Here is a 22248-nt window from a genome sequence, read left to right on the forward strand (position 1 = left end):
ACAGTGAGTCATGCAGTAAACCCTATTATCCATGTATCTTTACTTGCAAATATTCATTGCAAACAATCAATGGTCTGGTTCGGGCCTCTGGTTTCTGATTCAGTATTGATGCTGGGGCTTTTCTTAGTTATCCTGATGTTGCCCTGTGTTATGGAAATCCTGCACCCTGGGGGTCTGCAGGTCTTTTCACATGCTGTAGCAAATCACAGATGGGGTGAATGTTGGGGTGGGTCAACATATGCTCGGGCCTGGGCAGTTGCATGGTTGGTTAGCTTGCCATCTTTCTCTTGTCCTCACCACCAGGGTGAGCTTCCTGGCAGTTGTCCTGGCAAGTTCACCCTTTGCAGTGATGAGCAAGGGGTGGGGCCAGTTCTCCTATTTTCATGTCCTCAGGGTTAGATCTCCTTCACCTATACCTTGAGGGTCAGTTTTTACTGTGTTGCTTAGGCATGCAGTAGGGGCCACTATCCCAAATGCTGTGGATGATGAGGGGCAGGGGCCACTCAACTCTCCTGCTTTTATGACCTCAGGGCAAGCTTTCCTACCTGCCTCAGGCATTGATGGTCTGGGGTTGGGAGTCAGGGGAAGGCATCTCTCTTTCCTGCCCATGTTACCACATAAGTAATGGGGACTGCTCTCCCATGCTCACAACATTGGGGCTGGCTCACCCACACCTCTGTCAATAGGATTGACTCATTTTGCCACCCTGGCGTGGTATAGAACCTGCTCTCCCTTCTGTTTCAGTAGGCGGGGGTTGGGGAAGGAACAGCTTTCCTTAGCTCACACTGCCCCACATCTTTGGGGCTGACTCACCCACTCCTCCTCCAATGGGGTTGGCTCTATTGTGCTGTCCACTCAAGGTGCAGGGCCTGCTCTCCCAAGTACTGCAACTGGTGGCAGGCGGGAACAGCTCTCCTGAAACTTTTTCCTAATCCTCTTGCCATCACCTCCCATGCAATTGGATTATAGATACATACCATAAAGCCTACTTTTTGGATATTTGTAACTAATATCCAGTCTGACTTTAGCAACTTTCCTTTGTAAAGGCAGTGTCTTTACTGTAGATTTACCTGTGATATTTCTGGCCTTTAAATATCCAGGAGCCTTGGAAATAAATAATTCTGAGTTTCTGTGTTTTCTCTAATTTTGACCAGTGTATGGATAATAGACAGTTCCCTGAGACAGGGTTTCTCTGTGTAGCTTTGGAGCCTGTTCTGGAACTAACTCTTGTAGACCAGGCTGGCCTTGAACTCAGAGATCCTCCTGCTGTGCCTCCTGAGTGCTAGGATTAAAGGCGCTGGCCACACCGTCCAGCTTTTTTTTTTTATTTAAATTTGAGAGTTTTTAGTGTTTCTATAGGAGTTCCTTAACTGTCATCTGTTCAACTGGTAGTCTGGATTAGAATTTGTCTTTCTCTCTCTCTCTCTTTTAGTATTCAAGAGGACAGTAAAGCAAATAAACTGAAGCAAGCTCCAGTTCTAAGGACGCGATTTCAGAAACCAAAACCCAATACAGGAAGAAAAAGAATGACCTCCAAGGAAGGGGTGTCAGAAGAGGTTCCTATTTCTGGAGAAATAACAACTTTGGAAGGAACTGCAAAACCAGACTCTTCGCCAAGGAAGAAGATGCCAATTGTGACTATTACTGTTACTCCTGCCACTAACGAATTGGAATCCGGTTTAAAAGACACTGGAAAAAATGACATATCTTCTAACATGAAGATGTCAGAAATGACAGAAGTCACTATGGAAATGGAGATAGGTTTGGAAACAATAGAGAGAGAGTTTTCCCCAGGGGAGACGGGAGCAGAAATGATTGACATCCCTATGGAAACAGAGATAGGTTTGAAAGCATCTTTAAATGAGATTTCTCCTATGGAGAACGTGTCAGAGTTGATTGATACCACAGAGGAAATTTATACAAATTTGGAAGAAACTGGAAGAAGAGAAACATTTTCACAAGAAAATGGCCCCAAGGAGGTTAGTCCAATTAGTGAAATGGAGACAGTCTTGCAAGAAACTGGAAAGGATTTACCCACAAGAGACAGGACGACAGATATGATTGATAGCACTGAAAAAGGGGAGGCATGTTCAGAAGACACCGAAAGACGAGAAATGTCTGTGCCCGTAGAGGAGGCAGAGGAGCCCAAAACCATGGGTGAAATGGAAACACATCTGGAAGAGTTGGAAGAAAAGGCAGTGGGATCCCCAGCAGAGCAGCGGGCTGGTGAGCTGGATGTGTGCAGTAGCACACATGAAGAAGAAGCGGGGGTGGAGTCGAGTGCTGTGGAAGAAAAGAAGTTTGACCTGAAGGGAACTGGAGAAAGAGACATTTCCACGATGGTCATGGCATCAACAGAGATGACTGCCACTGAGGAGAGTAGTGGAGAGCTGAAGGAAACAGGAGAGACTTCCATCTCTTGGGAGAGAAGACCTGGAGAGATCCGTGTTGGGAAGCACATGGTGGCAGACTTAGAAGAAACAGAAAAAGTAGATATTTCTCTAAGAGAGCATGAACCAGAGGAACATAGCTCAAGGCAGCTCATGGCAGATGTGATTCAGAGCAGCAGTAATGACAGCAGCCCCGGGGTTTCAGTGGATAGAAAAGTATGTATTTCTCTGTCTTACAATGATTTAAAAACATTTCTCAGCAAGGTTACTAAAATAATTTATCATTATTACCCTTAAGTCCCAAAATACTTAAAATTGCAAATAAAAATCTAAAATCTTTTTCAGTCCTAAATTTTTTCATTTCAGATTATTGAAGAACTTGCGTATTCACTTAAAAATTTAAAAAGACTATTTTTTCTAATTGTGGGAGAATTACTAATCATAATAACAGTTTGAAGTTACTCGTTTAGATAGCAATATATTTAGGAAATTGGACTAAATTTGTGCCAACCTGAGTATAAACATAGGCTGAAATTATTTCCTTTGGTCATAAACACCTATATATGTTTTTATTCTTCCTGACATCAAACTGCCTCCTCTTTTAAATCTTTTGGTGAAAGTTTCCTTTCGTGCAAAGTTCATACTCATAATAGCATTTGTGAGGATTTCTTCTCTTTGTGTGTGTGTATAATGATATTTGTGGTTAGGAATAGTCTTAATATACAATATGAAGGGAAGGCATTCTGAATTTTAAGTTTTAATATTTCTGACTTTTATATTTAACAGTTAAAAACTTATGTATTTTTAAATCACTTAGAAATAAACTTGTTTAAAATGTATAAAATACTTAGAGAATTTCTGTTTATGATAATGTATTGCGATAACTTTTCTCTAGAATATTAGCAATAAAATATCAGTGATACCTACATTTGAGGAACAAAACGAAAACTCTGACATGGAAGTATCAAGTCCCATAAGTCATGTGAAGTCTTCCCAGAATTCTGCAGACCATGAAACAGTTGCAGTGATACAGCCTGCAGATGTCCTGGAGCAGTTTTCCGGTACTAGCCTAAGGTACAAGTGTTTGGTCTGTGTGCCTTCACAGAAAAAGAATATAAAGTTACATTCGCAGATTATTCTAAAACAAGTGAACTTTCAAGCCATGACATAAATTGGATAGTGTTACAAATTTTGAGATAGCTTATGCAAGATTGGGAGAGAGGATTAAGGCCACTCTGATAGCTATTGGTGAGATTTATTACCAAATTTCATGTAACACATAAGTCAACATGGGTTTGATCAGTATTTTCTTTATGCAAAAAAATGATAGGTTTATACCTGGATTGTACAACTTAATGTTTTTCATAATTTAATGGATAGTTCCATTTTTTTTTCTTAAAAAGTAGAATCAGACAGATATAGATAGGATGGTACATGCCTGCAATCCTCACACTTGTGAGGTAGAGGCTGGAGGAAAATTGAAGGTCATCATGGCCTAATAGAGCAGGTTCCAAGCCAGTCTAGGTTACACAGAAAGACCCTGTCTAAGAACAAGTAAAAGCTTACTGCCACTCTCTAAGATTGTCCTAGGTTCACTCACTTCCACATTTCTTCTAGTCAAGTCTGGTAATCCCTCTTCCAAAAGCAGATCTCTTCCTCAAGAACAGAAGCTACTCGAAGTTAAACCAGCTCCTTTTCTGAGAAGTCGATTCAAAAAACCAAAACCAAACTTGTCAAGAGCAGCCTTAAAGAGAGCAACCCCAGAAGCAGAGTATCGTGTACCTGGGAAGAAGTCAGAAGCAGACACAATGGAGACAGTCGCGTTACAGCAGGACAGTGAGCAGTCCCATTCTCTCTCTTCTCAGCATGTGAGTGATGATTCAGGAGAGGGTTTCTGTTGTTGTTACTGTGCTTATTAAATTATTTCAAGTTCATATAATGAATAATGTGTATAGTATTGTTCTAGGCTTAGTGTGCCTCATTAGTCCGTATAGTTTATGTTAAAATATTTGATGTTTGGTAGGCAAGTGTGAGCAAATGTGTATCTTGGAAGCATCTAAGACATTTTAGGTTCTACTTGGTATTCTGGTGAAGTCACATTAGCCAAATGACGTATCAGATTCCTCAGGAAAAATGGAGTAATAGTGTCTTACTTTATTGTTACTAAGATAAATAAGAAAAATGCTAGATATGAGTTGAAGTGGATTTTATTTCCTTCATTAACTTAGTCGTAACAGATTAAGATTGTGTGTCAAAAACTCTAAAATGGAATGTCAACATTCAGCTTGGTTTTTAGTTTTTGCTTTGACCTTGTAGTCTTGGGTATTAACCCTTAGGACCTCACAGATGTTGGGAAGCTTTCTTTCATTAAGTTGTATTCTCAGCCTTCTTCACTTTTAAGATAGGTACTCATTAAGTTTGCTCAGGTTGGCCTTGAACTCACACTATAATTTAGGCAAACCTTGAACTTGTCTTCCTGTTTCCCAGGTAACTGGAATTACAGGTCTGCATACCAGGCCTCACTAAATTGAATGCATTTTAAAGTACTTTTTAGAATTAAAGTTCATATTTTATACTTTAGAATAATTCTTTGTATATTTGTACTTTCTCTAACTTTGTGAAAGTTAAACTGCTTTTCTTATTTTATGTGTGTGAGTGTTTAGCTTCAACGTATGTCTGTGCGTGCCATGAATACAGTACCCACAGAGCCCAGAAGAGGGCTTCAGGTGCCCTGAGATTAGTTACAGATGGCTGTGAGCTACCTTGTAGGTGCTGGGAATAGAACCTAGGTCTCCTGGAAAAGCAGCCAGTGCACTTAACAGCTGGGGTATTTCTCCAGTCCCATAGAAAAACTACTTTTATTTATTATTTTTCATTATGAAATCCATAATTTTGAAAATTATGTCTGTATTCTAAAACACATGTAGATGTGTAAGTATTATATGCCTAAATGCCATCATCCTTTAGTATCTGATATTTCCACTTAACATAATATTTTAAACATCTATTGGGTTCAGTACAAAGAAAAACATTTTTTTAAAGATTTATTTATTATGTATATTGTTCTGTCTGCATGGTATGCCTATATGCCAGAAGAGGGCGCCAGATCTCATTGCAGATGGTTGTGAGCCACCATGTGGTTGTTGGGAATTGAACTCAGAACCTGTGGAAGAGCAGGCAGTGCTCTTAACCACTGAGCCATCTCTCCAGCCCAAAGAAAAACATTTTAAATGTGGTTTTATACTAGAATATGTAAGGCTAAGCTTAGGTGTGTTATAGTCTGTATGTTATAGTCCTAGCTATTTAAGAGGCTAAAACTGGAGAGCTGCAGTCAAGATTAGCTCAGAAATAGGCAGCAGAATGAGACCCTATCTCTTCATTGTATGAAAATTCAGGTGTCAGGTGCTGGGTGGGAGGTGGATAGTTCCAGGACAGCCAAAACTATACAGTGAGACTCTTAAAAAGAAAAAGGAAGGAAGGAAGGAAGGAAGGAAGGAAGGAAGGAAGGAAGGAAGGAGGAAAGAAAGAAAGAAAGAAAGAAAGAAAGAAAGAAAGAAAGAAAGAAAGAAAGAAAGAAAGAAAGAAATTCAAGTTTAGTTCTTTGGTAGGGTATTTGCCTTGCATGCATGAGGACCTGATTTCAGTGCCAACAATGTCTTCCAAAAAATATGAAATTTAAATTGAATATCCTATTAAAATTAATCTTTTTTCCAGTGTTTTATTCATCCTTTATGTGTTGAGGATCTCCCTGAAAGCCTGTTGTTGTTTATGCACATTATGTGCTTGTTTACAGTTGCAGGAGATGAGTTTCTGCAAGTAGACGTGCTAGGAAGCGCACCTGTCCCTCATCTACAGGAATGGGTCAGTTCATTCTTGTACTAATAACTTGTGAATTTTTCTTCTTTCTAAACTTTTAGGAGGTGCCTCTTCTAATGACATCAAGAGAAAATGATAACCCCCGTCAGGAGGAGGTGGATGCTGTGATACTGCCGAGCATGCAGACTGGGAAGGACTCTTCCATACCCGATTCGTGCGAACCCAAAGAGGATTCTCAGTCAATACAAAAGCAGGAAAATGGCTTAGTTGTTCCTGTTGGGTAAACAGTGATATTTCCTTAAAAATATAAAACAATAGAGGCTTTTCTTTGAAACATTTCTCTATTTTTTTTTTAAAGTGCTTTGGAGAATAATGGGTCTAATTCATAGGGCAAACCCACCTAAAATTGAAAATTAGATGGAATTGAACATCTTTTAGTGATTTATTTATTGTTGACTGCTTAAGATTTATGTAAGGTAACATACTAAAAATACATATATATATATATGTGGTATAAGTCCTTGTCTTTTAAAAAATTGGCAAAATATATACATAAGATAAAATTTTTCATTTTTAGTTGTACAAAACTAGTGACATAAAACATTGTCTCATTGTTTTATAGGCAACACCACCGTCCATCCTCAGAACACTTCCTTTTCATAAACTACTAATGAAACTTCGTGTTTACTAAATAGCAACCTCCTCTTCCCACTTTCCCCCTTTTCTTCTGTTCTTGGCACCTACCATTCTATCATCTGACTTTTATACATTATTTTGGGCACATCATGTCCTCCTTCCATTTGGATACATCCCCAAACCTGAAATAACGTTTTTCTTTTTCCTATGACTCCCCGAACTTTTATAACATATTTTTGTAATGAGAAGATTTGAAAAAAATGTTTTCATGAGAGTTTAGTGGAGGAAATTCATGTTCTTACAGTTCCCGACTTTTTATAATCAACCTCTCCTTCCTTCTTGTCCTTTTTTTCTAGGACTCAGAAGATGAACATGGTCACACAGGAAACAAAGCAAAGTGTTGGCCATACTCTCCCAGTGAGAGGTCGACTTCAAAGACCAAGACCAAACGTACAAAAGGCCAGACAGAGGCAAATAACAGAAAAAGGTGAAGCTGAAGGTGTAGCTAAGAATGAAGGATCAGAGCTGCAGAAAGATGAAACGAAAAAAGTCCTGACAGTGGTGAGAGGCTGGATCCTTAGCACATACTAAGACAACAAATGACAGCTCAACCTGCCTTGTCCTCACCTTCTGGTTGAAGGCAGCTCTTTGCTAGTGAAGAGTTTTGTAACTTTCCCATAATACCACAGTAACAAATTTCTTTATCAAAAACAGATAGCCGGGCAGTGGTGGCGCACGCCTTTAATCCCAGCACTCGGGAGGCAGAGACAGGTGGATCTTTGTGAGTTCGAGGCCAGCCTGGTCTACAAGAGTTAGTTCCAGGACAGGCTCCGTATCTACAGAGAAACCCTGTCTTGAAAAACCAAAAAAAAAAAAAAAAAAAAAAAAAAAGAAACAGATATATCATTTATGCTGCAAAACAGTATGCTGTTTTGAATGACAGTTTAACCTTTTTAAGAACCTTTCTTACTTACCCTTTTTTGTGTCTCATTATTTAGCTGAGACTAGCCTTTATCCTCTCGTCTCATCCGAGTGTTGTAATTACAGAATGTACCACCATTCTATTGTGTTTAGCCAATTTCTTGGTTTTTCTTTTGCATTCAGTGTGTGGCTGAGGTTGGCCTTGAATTTCTGATTCAATTGCCTTTGCCTCTCAAATGCTGTAATTATAGAAGTGTGTTAGCTCTATTAGTTTCTTTTTTAACATTTACTTAATTTATTTGTGTTGTATGTGTGGGGTATGTGCATGTATGTACATGTGTATGTACACATATCACAGCACAAGTGCATGATCAGAGGGCAACGTGTGGGAGTCCGTCCTCTTCCCATGTGAGTTCTGAGGACTGGAGTCAGGGTGTCATTCTGGTGCTTTGATTCTCTGAGCCATTTTGCTGGCCCTTAGAATCAACTTTTTTCAAAATAGGGTTTCTCTGTAGCTTTGGAGCCTGTCCTGGAACTCACTTTGTAGACCAGGCTGGCCATAAACTCACAGAGATCCTCTTGTCTTTATCTCCTGAGTGCTGGAATTAAAGGTGTGGGTCACTATCTCCCGGTTCTTTATCAACCAACATCTTGAGTCTTTTGATACTAGAAAAAAATATCTAAGTAGTGTAATGTCCCAAAATGTTAATCGCAAGTAGTCTTTGCTTTTGTGTTCTTTTCTCTGGGTATTAAGATAAAACCTAGATTAAAAGTCATGGTGATCCCCACTTCGACAAAAATACTTAAAAAAAAAATAGTTAAACTTTGGTGTTGGGGATCAAACCCAGAGCTTTGTGCATGCTGAGCATGCAGTGTGCAGCTGAACAGTGATCAGTGCCAATTAATTTACGTTCTCTATTTTATAACCGATGGCTCTTAGATTGGTGTGCACAGGTGTGGTAAATGTACATATTTATTTGTATGTGCACATATGTATGTAGGTATATAGGGTGTTTTGCTTTATTTTTTCAGACAGGGTCCTTCCCTAAACTTGGAGTTCATTGCTTTAGGTAAGCTAGTGAGTGGGGGGTGGGAGTGTACATCTTTAATCCCCAGCACTTGGGAGGCAGAGGCAGGCAGATAGATATCTAATTTCGAGGCCAGCCTGATATACAGACTTGAGTTCCAGGACAGTGAGGGCTGTTACACAGAGAAACCCTGTCCTGAAAAACATAAAAAATATCAGTCCATCACATTAACCAGTTTTGTCTTTGCAGGCTAACACTCACATTGAAGGTGAAGTTGAAGCTATGTCCCTTGGAGTTTCAGGGTACACAGTGAAAGAAAGTCACAGACACGTGGTTCCTGTAGATGAACAAAAAAGGTGAGTTTGCTTTTCATGAGAAAAGCATAAACCCCATCAAAGACAGTTTCTCATTATTACACAATTGGTTTTATGTAACAGTATTCTGATTGTTTTTTAAATATGTGTTTCATGGTGCTATTGGTTGAACCCAGTGCTTTTTACATGCCAGACAAATGTTCTAGTATTGAGCTGTGGTTCACAACCCTTTTTAATTTTTTCTGAGACAGAATTTTGCTAAGTTGCCCAGGCTGGCTTTAAACTTGCTTATAGGCTAGAGATAGGCCATGATTTTGTGATTCTTCTGTTTCAGCCTTAGTAGTTGGGATGAAGCTTGTGCCAGCAGGCCCATTTAAATAAGATTTTAAATTACCTCATTCTTGGCCCTGGCACATGTCCTTCAACTCAGGATTTGGGAGGCAGAGACAGGAGGCTCTCTGACTTCAAAGCTTTCAGGACTATGTAGAGAAACTCTGCCTCAACAAAACAAAACACACACACACACACACACACACACACACACACACACAAATTCTTACTCCTATTTTTATGCCCATAATTTTGGTGCCTCCTTTGAACTTAGTAATATTTTTTTTTGACTAACTTTTAAATTTATTTATGGTTTTGTGGTAGGGGACACATACTCCTATGGGTTTCTGATCAGACACCAGCTTTCAGGAGTCGGTTCTTCCTTCACCATATAGGCTCTGGGGATCGAGCTTGGTTTGTCAGGTTTAGTGGTGAGTAGCTTTACCCACTGAGCAACCTTGCCATCCCCTATACGTAAGTATGTTTTCAGAGTCCCTTGTGATGACATTTTTCCTTGGAGATTGAATCTATTGACTCTACTAGTAGCCATACCCTCAGCCCCATGTGATAGCTTTTAATTAAATTGTTTTCTCCAGACACTCCAGATCCTGAAATGTATAAACCAGCATCATAATCATATTAGAACTTGCTATTTTCCCAGCAGAATGCTTAGTAGGATTGGTTCCTCTTTTCTGTGTATTTTGAGGATGGGTTTCTAATAGATAAGAACTAATATGTGTATGTACTTATATGTATGTACACACATACACACACACACACACACACACACACACACACACACACACACAATTGTTTGCTTTGTATCTGTGCGTTGAGGATTGAAACCAGTGTCTTGCAGTGCTAGCAAGTTATCTGCCACAAAGCTACATCCCTATGCCTATATCAGTATTTTCAGCATCCTAATTTAGGTCATATCCATTACTGAGATACTTCCAGAAGTTCTTAGGTAGCTATTCCATCTATCTTAGTAGCTTTGCCTTTCTTTGAATGTTTAAACCTTATTTTTTTGTCTGAAATGGATTATGTTAAGAACCTTAAGATATTTACTGTTAATAAGACCTTTCTATGACCTTTAAGGAATGTAGTAAGATAAACTTGCTGTCAAGCAAGACCATTGTGTGTGTGCTGATGTGTTGTAGCTCAGTTGACGCTTTTGTTTAAAATGTTGTTATAAAATCTCTGTTCAGCTACTGTGACAAGTTTGGAGTGCCTTATTATTCTCTGAAAATTACGAAAGTGATATAACATCAACAAATTCTAGTGCTAGTGAGTGAAAGTAGAGAAAGATTAATACTATGAACTGTTCCACAGGTATGCAGAAAATGGATAATACAAAGCTTTTGTATTTTTTGTTTCACATGTAAAATGCAATGTTTCATTTTTACATGCTTGGTTTTATTTCCAATTTATATATAATCCTTTGAACTTAGAATCTGTTTGAATCCAGGATTGTTTAATGTTGCATTGATGAAGAGTTCTGGTCTTCACCATAACTTGTGCTTTATTTTAGGCATGAAAATGAACCTCATGTCCCTAGTCCAGCACAGTTGTTAAGAAGACGATTCCAAAAGGCTAAACCAAATTTAGGAGGAGCACACCATAGAAAAGAGCAACCAGTTGTAGAAAAAGGCACAACAGATCAGAGCACAGACCCCAAACCAGAAGACCATGAGCCGCAGAAAGGAGACATCCAGCTTCCTCTAAAAGTGAGAGAGAAAAAATAGTATTGTTAGTCAGTCTGTCATGTCAGTGTCATGAGGGAGAGCTATGGGGAAAGTTTTTGCTTTTTGAAAAGCCAGCTTGTACACATTTGAAAATTGATCACCTATGACTTTTTAAGTTTAGAGGTCTAGGCCAGACTGCTAAAACTTATTAATAAAGATTGTTTTTATGATAATATTATGCTTTGTTTTTCTTTAAGGAAAAGACAGAGATTCTAACGCCTCTGGAGGTTTCAGCAGGAAAAGATTGTATCGTTCCTGAAGCGTCAGCTTCTCCCACTAATGATGCTCAGCTGACAGCTGTACCATCAGGAGGTGCAAGGGACGAGATTGTGGAGGACCATCCTACATCATCTTTGGGGCTTGAAGAGCAGGTTCTCAGTAAACAAATTAGGTAATATTTTATTTTGAAGACTCAGAATAGGAGATAAAAAGCACTTATTTGTTAAGTTCCACCTTAATGTAGTATTCTTCATTTACAAGCCTGTTTTATTTTTATTTGTAACAACGTACATTCTTTTACCTGCCAAATGATATTGTGCATTACATCAATAATTAGAGTGCTATTGAGTTTGGCTGTGAACAGTAGTGAAGGGCACTTCCATAATTTTCCACAAAGTGGGAAGGAACCTAAGTTCTTGAAAAAGAACCTTATTTTTCTAATCTGTTTACGCAGTAAGATAAACAAGTCCCACTGTTTGATTTCATATTCATTATTGATTGGTTCCATGTATTTTGTCTTTTAATTATTTCCAATTTTGTGTCTATCTCAATAACCATATCATGGCTATAGGGCCAGTATTAAAAACTTACTATGCAGCCTTTATAGATATACAACTAAGAGTTCACTCCAAATAAGATACTAAGTAGTAGTTAATTCCTTTCTTATTTTCATGACATATGTTTTTCAAAGAATAGGTGGAGTTAAGAATAGCTCATGAGCACATTTGTGTAGGACTTTTGAGACTTAGGTTCAATTCTAGCATCATAAAAGGAGTATCTATCATCATCATCATCTTCTTCATCATCATCATCATCACCAGTGCTGGGAGTTGAACTTAGGGCTTCACATGTTGGGCAAGCACCCTGCCACTGAGTTGTCTTCTTAGGCCAAGATCTTTATTTTAAAGGTTGGAACTGAGATTTTACTATTAACAGTTTGGCTTTCATTGAGATAATCCTGGCACATACATGACTATGTTATTTTGGTTCAACACCCAGCAGTCCACAACTATTGAAAGAATCAAATTGCTCCAAAACTGCTGCGCATCGAAGAACACCTCTCTCTTCTGCCTCTGAGTGTGAGACAGATCACAGTGGGAAAAGAGCACATAGAAAGATGAAATCAAATGTGACCAAAGGGCGAGGACCCAAACGAATCCGAGGTAAGACTGCTAAGAAGGAACCTAGAGCTTCCAAGTCCATGTTGGTGACTCTTCGGGCTTCTCAGAAAGAGGATGAAGAGGATGCTGAGGATTTTGATTCTGACTTTGAGGAGGAAACCTGTCATCTTGCCCCAGAAGAATTAAACAAAGCACCAGTGTTTGTACCTGTTGGTCTCAGATCCCCTGAACCAGTGTCTGCTCAGATCGAAGAAACAATGGAAGAGGTAGTTTGTGTTTCGTTTTTTCAGTTTTCCCCACTTTCATCCCCTTTAATGAATGATTATTTCTTTTCTTAGTAATTGTGGTCTGAAAAGTCCTTTCTCTAAATGTCTACTGTCAAAAGTAGTTTATTTGGGACTCAGTGTGACTAGCTTAAGCAAATCAACAGAAGTGGCCTGTATGGCCATCACTCAGTTGTCATAGTCTTTCCTCTACAGGGGTTAACTATGATAGAAACTTGCTTATCTGTAAGCTGCTTAATCTACACTTTGACTAATTTAAACAAGATTTAGCAGGTGTTTTTTCTATTAACTCTGTAATAAGCTTTCTGTGTTGTGGTTGGTAGAGAAGATAGAATTAATCTTTTTTCCCACCCCTTTTTTGTTTCTTTTTTTGTTTTTGTTTTGAGGCAGGGTCTCATGTATCTCACATTGCACATTGGCCTTCAAACTTGCTAACATAGTCAAAAGATGACCTTGAATTTGTGATTTTCCTGTGTCCATCTTCCCATGTGTAGCCATTTGCTGCTACACCTGGTTTAAGAAATGTTGAAGATAGAACTTACAGCTTCATGTATATGAGACAAGCACTTTACAACAGAACCATATCCTCAGTTGTTCCTCCCTCCTCCTTCTCCTCCCCCTCCCTCCCTCCCTCCCTCCCTCCCTTTAATCATTACTCTTCATCCAAAAGAACTCCTCATCTTTCGAAACTGAATATATATATATAGCCTAGGGTGACCTTCCTCTCTCTATCTCGCAAGTGCTCTAATTACAGGTATATGGTGCTGGTGATGGAGCCCAGTGCTTTTACATACTTGGCATGATCTCCACCAACTGGGAGCCACATCCCCAGTCCCTGCTTCTCTATTCTTAGTTCTTTTGAAGATAAAAACAGAAATGTATTTTTTAGTATATATGGTAATTCTGTATTTGAGGATTTTAAGAAAAAAAAAAGAAAAAAGTTTTCCACAGTGGTTACATCATTTTCTTTTGTCACCAGTACTGTTCTAAAGTGAATTCTCCCTATCGTTACCACTATCCATTTCTCCTCTCTTTACCTGTTTTCACTCCCTCCTGCCTTTCTTTCTCTTTTCCACTCCCTGACCCCTTGTTATAAGTGCTTATTCTCCAGCTGCAGTGTGCCCCACTCTTTTTCAGTAGTGATACACACCTTTAATCCCAGAGCAGGTGGATCTCTGAGTCTACAGAGCAAGTTCCAGGACAGCCAGGGTTACACAGAGAAACTCTATTTCCAAGAAAAAAAAAAAAGGAAAAGAACAATAGCCATTCTAATGTGAGCAGGTGTGAATTAGAGTGCAGTCTGCTTCCTTGTTTCTGGCCTCACATTCCAACTCTGTAGCTTTAAAGTTTCCTCTTCTTGTTCATTTCATCGTCACTTAGCTGGTTTATTGAGCATAATATCTGAATCAGGACTTAAAATACTTTCTGAGTCATTCGAAACAGAATCAGGAGTTTGCTAAGATAGTGATGATAGAAAAATAATTCAAAAAATATGCTACTTCTGGTTAAGAAATGATACAATTCTTGAATCTGTAAAGATACATTTGTTAGTAGAAAGGAAAACTTACCTGTAATTTACTTAGGATTAATAATAGCATTTTAAATGTCTAAAAGTAAATGAGTTAGTAGAATTCTTGAAATTAACTGAATAATACTGAAAGTTCAAAGTAAGTATACTGAATGTAAGTTTTAGTATATGCCAAGAAAATAGCAAAGAGACATTAGTCTTGTGGAAGGACAACTGATTATTACTGCACAGAGTTTGATCTGTATCTCCCTGCCATCACTACTACCAGCACTTTGCTAGTGAAATTAACTTTCAATAATCAGGCTTTAGGATATGTCTTTGAATAATACAGAGTATCTTCTTCAGTGGCACTATCCTTCCCCTGTTCTGGCAATCAAAGTTAGGGTCTTGTAGACATGGACTCTGGATTATAATGAGCCTGTCATGATAAAATTTTCATAGTTGAACAGGGAACTGGCTATTTGTATTTCCTTTAGGCTGGAAAGATGACTCATCAGTTAAGGGTTCTTGTTGCCCAATCATGAGGACCATAGTACAAATCCTATCTTCCATGTCCAGCAAACATCTGTAACTCTAGCTCAGAGGGATCCAACACCTTTCACTGGCCTCTTCAGGCTCACAGATGTGATCATCTGTAGTGACTCCTACATATATAAATAAAATAAACCTTTTTTTTTTTTTTTGGTTTTGGTATTTTTGAGACAGGGTTTCTCTGCGGTTTTTTTGGATCCTGTCCTGGAACTAGCTCTTGTAGACCAGGCTGGTCTCGAACTCACAGAGATCCACCTGCCTCTGCCTCCCAAGTGCTGGGATTAAAGGCGTGCGCCACCACCGCGCTCCTTTAACCAGCTGTTAAGTGAAGAGTGTGAGTGAACCTGTTACATTGAGTGTCAGGATTCATGTAACTATGGGGGTGGGGAGAGGATTGTTTCACCAGGAGTGATATTAAGTCATCACTACTGTAATATTTATGGTACTGTACAGTTTTGTGTATAGTTAAGTTGTTTTTCTTAAAGTATGAGTCTGTTGAGGGCAGGGACCTAGTGTATAATTAGGATTTGTATGTTTATGCTCATATGCTTGTGTTTTTTAAACTATTATGTAAATGTTAGCAAATGGACTAAATTGAGACAAAGGAAAGGGAATGGGGAGTGAAATGCCAGCAGCTCAGCAGATTAGCTGTAGAGATTTTGAGTAGTCATTGTAGTAGACTCAGACCCCTCGGTAAAGTAATGTTTTACTTTTGCTAAGTTGTTAGTCCCTAAGAATTACTGTCTTAGTTTTTTAGCTGTGTAATTGTGGCATGTTCCTCCATTTTAATGTTTATTTTGGATTATTAGTGTGAAAAAATGAGATGTTCTAACGAGTCTATTGTCTAATTGAAATAATAACACTTGTTATGACAGCTTGAGATAACCATGGATGTTGCAGACATAGGATGTGTAACGGTTGTTGAACATCAGCTTTCAAACACAGATGCAACAACTGAGGATGTGCAACCAGAAGATTTGCATTCCCCAGCATTTGTGAGTACCTTGTTCATGTTTGCCTTTCCCTGTTTACCTCCCTCAAAAGTACCGGATTATTTTCATAATGGTCTTTATTTTTCCTTCTCATGTGGGGAACTGGTTTATGAGTAGTTGGAACATATGAATTTTCATGGATTTTACTTTTGATTGTAAAACTTATTTTTGTGTTTGTTTTCTAAAGCTCTGAATATTATCATAGAATTTACCCTCAAAATTCTTGGCAGAAGTCTTCGTTAAATAAACTTTACAGCAACTACACAAAACTAGCTACACTATTATAAATGTATAGTAGAGATGGTTTTTAAAAACCAACAAAGATTATGTTTGTTTTTATTTTGTGTATGTGTTTTGCCTACATATGTATGTGCACCACATGTGTGCAGCCACTTCAAGTAGGTTTCTCTAGTGGATCTGAGGAAGAAACCTTCTGTTTCCCTTCTTCCTGCTTTTCTGGAAGTTGCTAGTGCTTTATCATTTCTTGGTATTCTAACCTTGGCTTCCATTGCCTTCTGATATTCTTCCCATTGTTTATGTTTGTGTCTTTTATTGATGCATTGAATTAGGGCTAATCCTGTGGTTTGTTTGAAACCAAGTACATTTATAAAGACTTTTTCTAGGGAAGATACACTTACAGTTTTGGAAATTTTGAAATTCAATTTATATGTAAATTTATAATACTTTCCAATATGAATATGTTTTATTTCTTTTTCTTGTATGATTGCCTTGGTTAGAGCCTCTTGTAAATCGGCTTCTAGGCACAGTACAAGTGGACGTCCTTGATTTGGTCATAGTCTTAGGAAAAAGCAGCTGATCTTATGTCCCTAAGTAGAATGGTGGCTGTAGGATTTCTAGGATGGCCTTTATCAGGCTGAAGAAACCCCCTTCTGTCTGTGCTGGTTTGTTGTGAAAGGATTTTAGACTTTGTCGTGTGTAGTTTTTACGGTTTTAATTTTTATTCATGATACAGACATATAAATATTTTTGTTACTGTATTGACAAGTTGCAGTTCTTTGGTGTTGAAGAAAACTTATTTCCCTGAGATAGTTAGTTCCTCCTTGATTATCACATATGATTTTTTTATACTTCTACATTGTTTCCTAGTATTTCTTTTTTTAAATATTTATTTATTTATTTATTTATTTATTGTGTATACAATATTCTGTCTGTGTGTATGCCTGCAGGCCAGAAGAGGGCACCAGACCCCATTACAGATGGTTGTGAGCCACTATGTGGTTGCTGGGAATTGAACTCGGGACCTTTGGAAGAGCAGGCAATGCTCTTACCCTCTGAGCCGTCTCTCCAGCCCCTCGTTTCCTAGTATTTCAAGTGTATTTATGTCCATATTCATAACAGATATTATGAGTTTTTGCTGCTGCTGCTGATGGTGGCATTAGGTGCTGGAGTCTTGCTCCTCCAGGACCTATGGTGGGGAGAGTGCTGACCACAGCTTAGGAGAAAGTCTTAGCCACTTAGCCACTGACAAAAGGGCCATTGAGCAATTGTGGTTCACAAATGCTTGTTTTAGCTACCAATTTTTATAGATTTTGCTCAATAGCTGTTTCTCATTTGTTTTTGCACTTAGGACCAATTCTAGAGGTTATAAATGTTTGCTTTTTAAGTCATGTTTGGCATCTTACTGGACAGCAGGTCAGTGGAGCTCATGACACCTCTCTGGTCAGCTGTCTCCTGTGCATCATTAAAATGTGCTGTATTTAAGTCACTCAGTGTAGGAAGTCTTCTCCCAGATTTTAGGTTTTTTGTTTGTTTGTTTTCTTTTTCCCCCGAGATAGGGTTTCTCTCTAGCTTTGGAGCCTGTCCTGGAACTAACTCTTTTTTAGACCAGGCTGGCCTCGAACTCACAGAAATCCGCCTACCTCTGCCTCCTGAGTGCTGGGATTAAAGGTGTGCACCTGGCCAGACTAGTTTTTATTGGGTAAACTGGTAGCATATCTGACTAAGAGTTGAAAGGGTTATGATTGTGAGGCTCTAAGAATGGTTAGATATACATAGTAATGATGAGGAGACAGAAAATCATGTGAGATATAAAAGAATTTGGTCTTTATGCTTTTCTGTTCTTATTTGTGAAGCTTTATGATCAGATATAAATTAAGAAAAGTAACTATTATAACTAAAAGCCTAGAAAGACGTGTACCATGTGATACTTAAAAACAACAACAAAAGCATATCATTTGTTTGGGGGAAACACTTAGGATGTTCTTATCTTTTCCATTTTTTTTTAGGAAATGGTCATAGGTGAACAGACCCCAGAAGAACCAGGTAACTGTTAACAAAGAATTGATTAAAATTACTTGGTTAACTGTAGCTTGGTGATTAGCAGTGGCAGCAGGTAAATAGGACAGCTTGTTAAAGTGTAGAACAGTGGCATTAACCTGTCACCTTGATAGGAAGCTGGGATTCTCCAAACCTAGCTTTAGAAGCTGAGCCTAGAGTTAATGTTAAATAATGAAGTTATTTTATGTTTCCTGTGGAGCTGCCCAGAGTTAGTCTAATGTGAGGGACGTGTTTTCAAGAGTTAAGAGTCAACACTGATGGTCTGTCTACCCTGGGCAGTGTGACACTAGTACTGGGTGGTGGGAGGAAGGCTGTTGAAACTGGTTATAGATGATGAGTGTCTGAGTGAGGTCTTTCTAAGTAAGCAGACCTGTTTTAACATTGGTGTATTTATTCAAGGTTCCAGTGATGGAAGTGCCGAAGCTGCCATAACTTTGCTTACAATGGGAGACATAGTATTGCAGTCGGAGATTATCACTGAACAGGGTGATGGTAAGAATGAAGACAGTCTCTCTAGATGTAGTGCCAACGCTTTTGAGATGATGCAGTTGGCTTATTAAGAATAATTTGGGGCCTGGGGTTGGAGAGGTGGCTCAGCAGTTAAGAATACTGGCTATTCTTCCAGAGGACTCTGGTTCAATTCCCAGCACCCACACGGCTGCTCATAATTGTCTGTGATTCCAGTTCCAGGGGATCTGACACCCTCACACATACATGTAGGAAAAACACCAATGTACCTAAAGTAAAAATAAATAAATTATTTAAAATAAAAGAATAATTTGAGGCTGGAGAGATTGGCTAATCTGTTAAAAAGGGTAGGCTCATAACTAAAAATAATAGAATAATAATAATAACAAGAATAATAATAACAAGAATAATTAGCCTGGGCTTGGTGGCTTTTAATCCCCAGTCATAGGGCTGCAGACAGAGGTAGGCAGATCTCTGTTAATTTGCAGTGAACCTGGTCTACATAGCGATTTCCAGGGCAACCAAAGCTTGTTGCGGGGAGGGGGGTGTGTGGGATTTGTATTCATGGACTAGTAGTTATCTAGTAAATCCTCAACCTGTGTATCTGTAGCTTGTAACCATCATAAACATCATTGGCTAATGGAGGTCACTGGCCACTGATCACTGTGTAGACATTTATTTAGTAAAGGGGTTCCAGCTTGAGATGATGTTCATACTCTGATAAATCTGTGAAGGGGTAAATAGTAGTTACTGAGATGATTTATTCTAGTTTAACTGTTCTGGTAGTGAAAGGGACCAAAGGAAAGGCCAATCTAGATCTTTAATACATTAAGCAAACTTAGAAACTGTACAGTTGTTTTAATTTTTATTTTGGGGGAATGGGGTATGGAACCCAGGACCTTGGACTTGTTGGCAAGTATTCTGTAACTGAGCTAAATCTCCTGTCCCAGAAGCTGTGATCTTGATTCATTATCTTTAACTACAGCTAATTTTATTGACTGGTAATGGATGATCTGCCATTCATATTAGTTAGACTTGTAAGTTCATAACTGATTCAGGGGATTCTCTAATTTGTGTTACAGATAGGGCTTCTTTCTCAGTGGCAGAATATACTGGAACCTGTCACAAATTTCTAGTACATACAGTACAGTTTTCAAAAATTATTAAATGATGATGACCTGTCTTGAGATCTATGTAGAATAGTATGTAGTTATTAAAAGTTTACTAGAGTACTCCAGAATTTTAGTGCTAAGAATAATATGCTTATTACAAGTCAAGTTTTTAAATGAAATGCGAGATAATGAATTTAAATTTAGATCATAATAGAATAAACTTTAATACTAAAGTTAGACAGTTAATTGAATGTTGAGGAATTCATTTTATTCAGGTAGCTATTAATATTGGGTCAATTTTAATTTCCTATTTTTTTCTGCAGTAGGAGTATGTGTATTTCCTGATGTTCATTCAAAGGATAAAAGTCATGTTCCTTTTAGCCCAGATAATGTAAATCACAAAATTGTTCATGAATATCAGGAGGTTTCTTCACCTGTCATTAGTATGTCGCCTGCATCGTTTGAGGAAAACAAGATTGTATCGAAGGAACAAAGTACTAGAGAAGAAGAAGCTGATGTCATGGGGGAAATAATGGAGAATACTCTGTCAACCAGGTTATTTTAATATTCAATTTAACAAGTACAGTTAAACAGCATCATCAAGTTAGTTATTAGCTTCTAGTAATGCTTGTATATAAATTTAAAGTAGACGATGACAATTTTTCACACATTAAAGATTAACTGATACTGATATTGGTTTATTGGTTTTACATATAAAATCACAGCAGTATATTTTCTGTGTCTTTGAAACTTGAGTGAAATAGGTTTATATAAATGTAGTTTGTTTTACAAACATGGTTTCTATTTTCTCAAGTGTCGTAGTAACTTAAGCACTTCATAGTTTTAGCACTCAGAAGCAGACGTCTGCCAGATGTGGTGGCGCATTCCTGCATTTAGCTTTCTGGAGGCTGGAGCAGGAGATAGCTTGAGTTTTAGGGGAGCTCCTTGTGTGTTGATATTCTATCCCAACAGACAAGCAAACAATTACATATAATGTGCACCTGGGTGGTGGTGTATTAGCTGTCTCGGCACTAGACATGACACCACAAAGGGATTCTTACACAGCTGATAACTTCTCATTCCCTTTCTTGTAGGAGCACAGCTCCTGCAGTGACCAAACATGTGGGAATGGAGAGTCATTTTATCACAGCCAAACCAAGTCCTGAGAAGATCTTAGGGGTCTATGGGCTTGAGGATCATCAGGAAGTTGCCAGTTTTTGTTTAACCAAAGGGACAGAAGTGGAAATTCAAAAAGGTGAGTTTAATTTTTCTCTTACAAAGTTCCATTGACAGAAGATACTGTAGGGTGAGATGGCTCGTCTGTAAAGGCACTGCCACATAAGCCTGTAGACCTGAGCTTGACCTCTGACCTTTACATGCTCACTACAGCATGTGTGACTCCTGTAGTGATAAAGAGTTTTATCACTACAGGAGTGATAAAACTCACTGGGTGAGTCAGTGGCCTCTAACACAAAAAAAAAAAAAACCTACAAACTGCCCAGCAGTTAGTGCAGGAACAGCTGGATAGTGGACATATTTCACCATCCAATTCTCCATGGAACTCTCCAGTTTTTGTTATTAAAAAGAAATCAGGAAAGTGGAGGTTAATTCAGGATTTAAGAGAGGTCAATGCAACCATGCAGCCAATGGGAGCATTACAATCAGGGCTGCCGTCTCCAGTAGCCATTCCAAAAGGCATGCATAAGATTATCTTAGATTTGAAAGATTGTTTTTTATACAATTCCTTTAGTGCCACAAGATTGTCATAGATTTGCTTTTAGTATTCCTTCATTTAATTTCAGAGAGCCAACGAGGAGATATCAGTGGAATGTTTTGCCCCAGGGCATGTTGAATAGTGCTACTTTATGCCAGAAATTTGTAGCTCAAGCTATACAAGAAGTTAGAAATCCACAGGTCTATGTTATTCATTACATAGATGACATTCTGCTGGCTCATAGAAATGAGGATACTTTACTAGAGACATGGATTGTTACAACAGAATCTAAGCCTTTCTCCTGAGAAAGTACAGAGGCACCCACCTTTTCAATATCTAGGTCATATGTTATACTCCAAAGAAATTAAGCCTCAGAAGATAGAAATCAGGAAGGATGACTTAAAAACTCTTAATGCTTTCAAAGGTTGTTAGGAAATATACAATGGCTAAGGTCTTATTTAAGGTTTCCTACAGAAGACCTTTAGCCTTTAAATGAAATACTTAAAGGAAACAGTAATCCAAATTCTAGCAGGCAGCTTTCAGAAGCTGCCAGACAGACTCTCTCATAAATAGAGCAGGCTATACAGGAAACAGCAGGTGTGCTATATTGATTACAGCCAGACTTGACAGAAGGCCATTCACCTGGTTACCTAGCAGACAGCCTAATGTATTTTCCTGCTCAATTGATGTGATGGTATATAAGCTGTTTGGATAATAAACGCTGGAGATGGTCAGGAGAAAGAACCCTGAGATGCCCTTCCATGATGACTGTGTAAGTTGTGTCTGATTATTCTCCGTATC

At 38.5% G+C, this 22248-nt stretch overlaps 1 protein-coding gene across 4 annotated transcripts in view; it reads left to right on the plus strand.

Annotated features, from left to right (window-relative positions):
- Window positions 1-22248, plus strand: part of Bdp1 (BDP1 general transcription factor IIIB subunit) — an 89684-nt gene that overhangs the window by 41734 nt on the left and 25702 nt on the right. For 2 of the 4 annotated variants that reach the window (XM_075976222.1, XM_075976225.1), the window contains exons 17-30: window positions 1433-2606; window positions 3286-3464; window positions 4036-4258; window positions 6308-6486; window positions 7199-7403; window positions 9041-9147; window positions 10967-11162; window positions 11378-11571; window positions 12399-12786; window positions 15739-15858; window positions 18102-18138; window positions 18553-18645; window positions 20057-20288; window positions 20828-20988. In XM_075976222.1, coding sequence (XP_075832337.1) covers window positions 1433-2606; window positions 3286-3464; window positions 4036-4258; window positions 6308-6486; window positions 7199-7403; window positions 9041-9147; window positions 10967-11162; window positions 11378-11571; window positions 12399-12786; window positions 15739-15858; window positions 18102-18138; window positions 18553-18645; window positions 20057-20288; window positions 20828-20988 — 3488 coding nt within the window. The remainder of the gene's footprint in view (window positions 1-1432; window positions 2607-3285; window positions 3465-4035; window positions 4259-6307; window positions 6487-7198; window positions 7404-9040; window positions 9148-10966; window positions 11163-11377; window positions 11572-12398; window positions 12787-15738; window positions 15859-18101; window positions 18139-18552; window positions 18646-20056; window positions 20289-20827; window positions 20989-22248) is intronic. The other 2 variants (XM_075976224.1, XM_075976223.1) reach the window with 2 other exon arrangements.

This window comes from Microtus pennsylvanicus, chromosome 6, assembly GCF_037038515.1.
Source record: "Microtus pennsylvanicus isolate mMicPen1 chromosome 6, mMicPen1.hap1, whole genome shotgun sequence".
NCBI lineage: Eukaryota > Metazoa > Chordata > Mammalia > Rodentia > Cricetidae > Microtus > Microtus pennsylvanicus.